This window comes from Macadamia integrifolia, chromosome 1, assembly GCF_013358625.1.
Source record: "Macadamia integrifolia cultivar HAES 741 chromosome 1, SCU_Mint_v3, whole genome shotgun sequence".
NCBI classification, from domain to species: Eukaryota; Viridiplantae; Streptophyta; class Magnoliopsida; order Proteales; family Proteaceae; genus Macadamia; species Macadamia integrifolia.
Window position 1 is genome coordinate 8151299 of NC_056557.1, and position 4791 is coordinate 8156089.

The 4791-nt window shown below is 35.3% G+C and overlaps 1 protein-coding gene across 1 annotated transcript; it reads right to left on the reverse strand.

Moving 5' to 3' along the window:
- Positions 1–521: 521 nt before the first annotated feature.
- LOC122085166 (MLP-like protein 28) lies at positions 522–1899 on the reverse strand. Its single transcript, XM_042653628.1, has 2 exons — positions 1611–1899; positions 522–1019 (listed from the first exon to the last, which is right to left on the reverse strand). The coding sequence occupies exons 1-2, from the start codon at positions 1795–1797 to the stop codon at positions 751–753; spliced, it is 456 nt and encodes a 151-aa protein (XP_042509562.1). The 5' UTR covers positions 1798–1899; the 3' UTR covers positions 522–750.
- Positions 1900–4791: the final 2892 nt, after the last annotated feature.

Below are 4791 nucleotides of genomic sequence, written 5' to 3' on the forward strand. Positions count from 1 at the left end.
AGTTAATTACTAGTTAAACCAAACAATGACCGAAATGACATCAAATTAGCCATTTTGAGATTCATGTACCTTTTCATAACCCTAAAACAAAGGCATGCCCCGATTCAACATTTTTCGGGTCATATTTTGTTTAGCCTAAGGTTTTTTTTCCTTTTTTCCTTATTTTACATCCTTATAATCTCCAATATCTCTGAACATGAGGAGTAGGGTACGCTTACTCACATTTAATTTTTATTCAATTTTAAGGAGAGAAAGTATAATAAAAAAAAAAAAATTAGATTGTGAATAGACATACCCTAAGCCTCATGTTGAGAGTGTCTTTTCCCATCATTTTTAACAGAAGGGATTCTCTTACTGTTGGAGCAAAAAATGGAAGAGTAGTGAAAACGGTACGATTAGAGGGGAGGGGTACTTCAAGAATTCCCGGCTCATTGTATATGAATTGTGATGCAAACCATTCCATGCAGCTATTTGTTTGGTGCAGGAGATGCCAATACACATGGCCGTACTCTATCTACAAATTTATTATAAAGGTTCAGTGATCACATTTTTTATTCTAATATACCAAGATCATTACAAAATACATAGTTGTAGAAGTAAGAAAACAAACATTACCATGACACAAACTTCTTACCTTAAACAAGCACTCATGAACAAGAAATATAATCTAAAATTACAATTTTAGTTGCAATCATAAGCAAGCTGTGATCACTAATTATAAGCCAAGCATTGGGGTTGAACTCCTTGGTTCTAAGCTTTAAGATGTGCATCCAACCCCTTACAGAACCTGGTTGTAAGGTCCAAATAGTTAATAGGCTCAGGGACCTCCTCACTTAGCTTTTCATAATCTAGGGTGCATTTCACAAAGTTCTTGCCATCCTTTGTAAAGACTTGAACATTCAGCTTGTACTTGCAGTAAAGCTCTCCAACATGTCCATCGTATGCATTTAGAGTGATTGATTTGTTCTCTTCATCTATGGCTTCCATCTTGGCTTTAGCAGAGGCAACTGTATTCCCATCTGTGTTTAAAAAAATAAAAATATAAAAACAAAAATATAAATATAATATGAAAAAAGGCTGGTTATGCCGTCGGTATACCCAGATCAATCTGTGTCTATCTCTCTCCTCCTCCCATCTAAGCCCTTTCATTGGTTGAGCCGCTAGCTCTAAGAAAGCTGGTGGCATACCTAATCTTCTTCCATAAAATATCTATCAAAGTAGAGATGGGTAATATTCAAAAGGAAAATGAAGATACATACTTGACATACCACAATAGGGTTTTAGTTCACGGTACCAGTCACAGTTCATATTGATACCGATATTGATCTCTTATTAAACTTTAAACACTCCACTCCCCACCAAAAAAAAAAAAAAAAAAAAAAAAAAAAATAGAAGAGGAAAAAAAGACCCGTCATGCTAAGTGCTTAAATTATTAAAAAATCTTACTAGTACCTACAGAACAAATTTGCAGCTTTTGACATTGTGATACACTAAAAATGAATCATTCTAAACATCCTAGGGTCAGCTCATCTAGTGGATTCACATGTTGGACTAGGCTTCATATATAGAATATAAAATTCTTAATTAAGAGAAAATAATGAAAATTTTACCTAAGACATAGCAGTATGAATTGATGGAGTGCAAGCTCTTTCCATCTCCTTCATGTACTTCAGATTTATGGAGATCATCAGGAAGAGCCGTGGAAAATAGGGACCCATGATTTACCCAACCATGAAAATACTCATCTGCAGAGGATTTGATCTCCATTTCCACTGCAAGCTTTCCAGTAAGACCCATTGCTCCTAATGTTGTTCAAAAGCAAATATTGAAAAATAGCTGAAGAACCTCTACCATATAAGAAGGGAGGGAGATGGAGAAATAAGAAGATTATAAAATAATAGGGAAGTGTTTCCTGTGGGGGAGTATGGCTTCTGTGCATGCACAGATCAATGTGAGCGTGTAAAGAAGCATCAATTAGTAATCATTATGCAATTCATGAGGTGGGCCAATGGAATTGTCATTTCTTACCAAAAAGTTTTGTAGTTTATGCCAAAAGTCTTCCCTCTTAGTTTCATCACCACTAGCCAAGAAAGCTGTAAAATCAAGATGCTCGACAGTCAATGATGTTTTTCCAGACCATATCTCTGATATGATGGCGAGAGATAAATCTTCTAGACCCTTGTATAGATTTATGTAGTGAGCGGCCCTAGGTCCTGCTGATGGCTATGCCGAAGGTGGGGCCTCATAGCTTGCTCTGTGATTTGTTCGTTGTTTGCTGGTTTTTTTTTTCTTTTTATCTTCTTTCTCAATAAATTATCCATTTAGCAAAAAAAAAAACTAAGGGCACGTTGGGTCTTGATTTGTACCAACCCCAACTAGGAAATGTTGAACCGGGGGGGCCAACTCTGGTTCATTCTGGAATAATTCTTAGTACCTTTTAAACTTTATTTACTCCTAAGAAGTGCTCCCACCATACTTTCACTTAATTTTATTTTATGTTTACATGATAATGACCTCTATGACATGCATAATGTGATTATGACAATTATTAATTGGCTGACTAATTTCCTTTTACCACCAAAAAAAAAAAAAACTACACCAAATATTATGTGTTAAGCAAATTATTATGGACAGTTTATCTACAGCCACGTTGAATGGGAAATCCGTTCACCGTGGACCTTTTGGGCCACTTGAGGGGGCAGCTAGGGGGCGCACGAGTTGTCATCCCTTTGATTCCTGCGGTAAAGTTCACTGGGAGATATATTATGAAGGTTTTTTTTTTTTTTTTTTTTTCAAATCTTACAAAGCATATACTCTGCAATGTGGACAAGTGATATGTTCATTCTGACCATTGGGTAGAAGACATTGTCTAGATTAGCCACGTACCAAATTTTATTATCTAATTCGATCAAATACCTTTTTGTGTTAGCAGACTAAGTAAGGGTGAAAATTTGTTCAGTTTTGATTTTGGTTCAGTTCAAGATACAACATGGGGAAATCGGAAATGAATCACAACCTATACTAGAATCAAAATGACTTGATTCAGTTTCACTCAAATTCCCTATTTAGTTCACCATTCGGTTTGGACCCAGTTTGGGCCCTATTTTAGGTGTTTGGCCAACTTTTTGCATCTTTAGCAACGATGGAATCAATTACCATGGTTGGCTTTAGGAATAGTCTCTTTTGCTCTAGACTGGATGTTAGATCTCTTTCTACCAAATATACTTCCCCCCTTTACTCCATAGGGCTGCTGCCTGTCCTTAACTTTAACTTTTAAAGCTCAAGTCTTTTACCCAACAAGTTCGCTTATCCACCTAACTTTTTTTAAACATTAAAAGATGTAAAATTTTCTTCCATATTAACTAAAACATCAAAGGAGAATATGTTTATTTTGTTTGGAAAAAGGTAACTTAGTTCGATTTGAGAGTTTAAATCATGAAACCAAAACTGATCTGAACTGAGAAAAGATTTCACATTTAAAACCAAAACCGAACTAGTTTAAATTTCAGTTCTAAGTTGACACCCTGCTACACATCATGTATGTCCATGTATACTTATCAGTACTTGACATTATATACCGTGCACTCTCCTAACTCTGAATGGAAATAGATTATATAGATTTAAATAAATAAATAAATAAATAAATAATGAATTTTTTTTTTCTAACGATGGGTATCCAGGCCAAAGACTAGTCCTGTGAACCCATACTTACTTCAAAACCGCATGGATCAAGTCATACCGGGGTAGAATGAGAACTGTTTAACTTTTATTGAAAGCAATGAGGAGCCTAAACACCCTCCATGTGAGTGGCTCTAAGGAAGTAAGAGGAGTCCAACTCATAACCACACGCATCTTGAGGCGAAGGTCCCTTGCCAACTCGATTACTCTCTTAGAATTATAATATAAATAATGAATAATGACTCAAAATCCTCTCCAATCAAAACCTGTCCAATCAATTACAATCTTCTGCAATTAGAATATGTCATTTTAAGTGCAAGAAACAAGAATTAGGGCATGTCTTGGATAATACATTTGCATGAAGGAGCTTTTTTTTGCAATCCTCTACAATCAAAACATGTCCAATTAAGAAAAAGTTTGCACTGTATGGGAAGAGAAAGAGTTTTGGCATAAACTGCCAAATCTTTTGGGAAGATTGGTACTAAATTATAGAGAAATATGAGGTTCCAACCACATAGACATAAAAAGGGAAAAAGTTTTAAAAAGAGGGTATAATCTATGATACCTCTTCAAAGGTGAAAAGTTTGTACGTATTAATAGTAAATCCATGCATTATTCAGTTACGTGCGTTTCTGCATCTCAAATTCTCAATTTAGTTTATATCCTTCTCCCACCCTTCTGATACAGTAGAGTTTCTTCAGCTGTTTTCCAATATTTCCTTTTGATCAACTTTAGTAGCAATGGGTCTTACTTTAAAGCTTGCAGTAGAAATGGAGATCAAATCCTCTACAGATGAGTATTTTCATGGTTGGGTAAATCATGGCTCCCTATTTTCCAAGGCTCTTCCTGATGGTCTCCATAAGTCTGAAGTACATGAAGGAGATGGAAAGAGCTTGGGCTCCATCAATCCCTACTACTATGTCTTAGGTAAGATTTTCATTATTTTATCTTAATTAAGATTTTTTAAATTCTATATATGAGGCCTAATCCAAAATGTGAGTCCACTAAATGGGCTGACCCTAGAATGTTTAGAATGCTTTTTTTAGTGTTTCACAATGTCAAAGATGTTTGAAAAAACTGCAAATTTGTTCTATAGGTACCATGTAAGACATT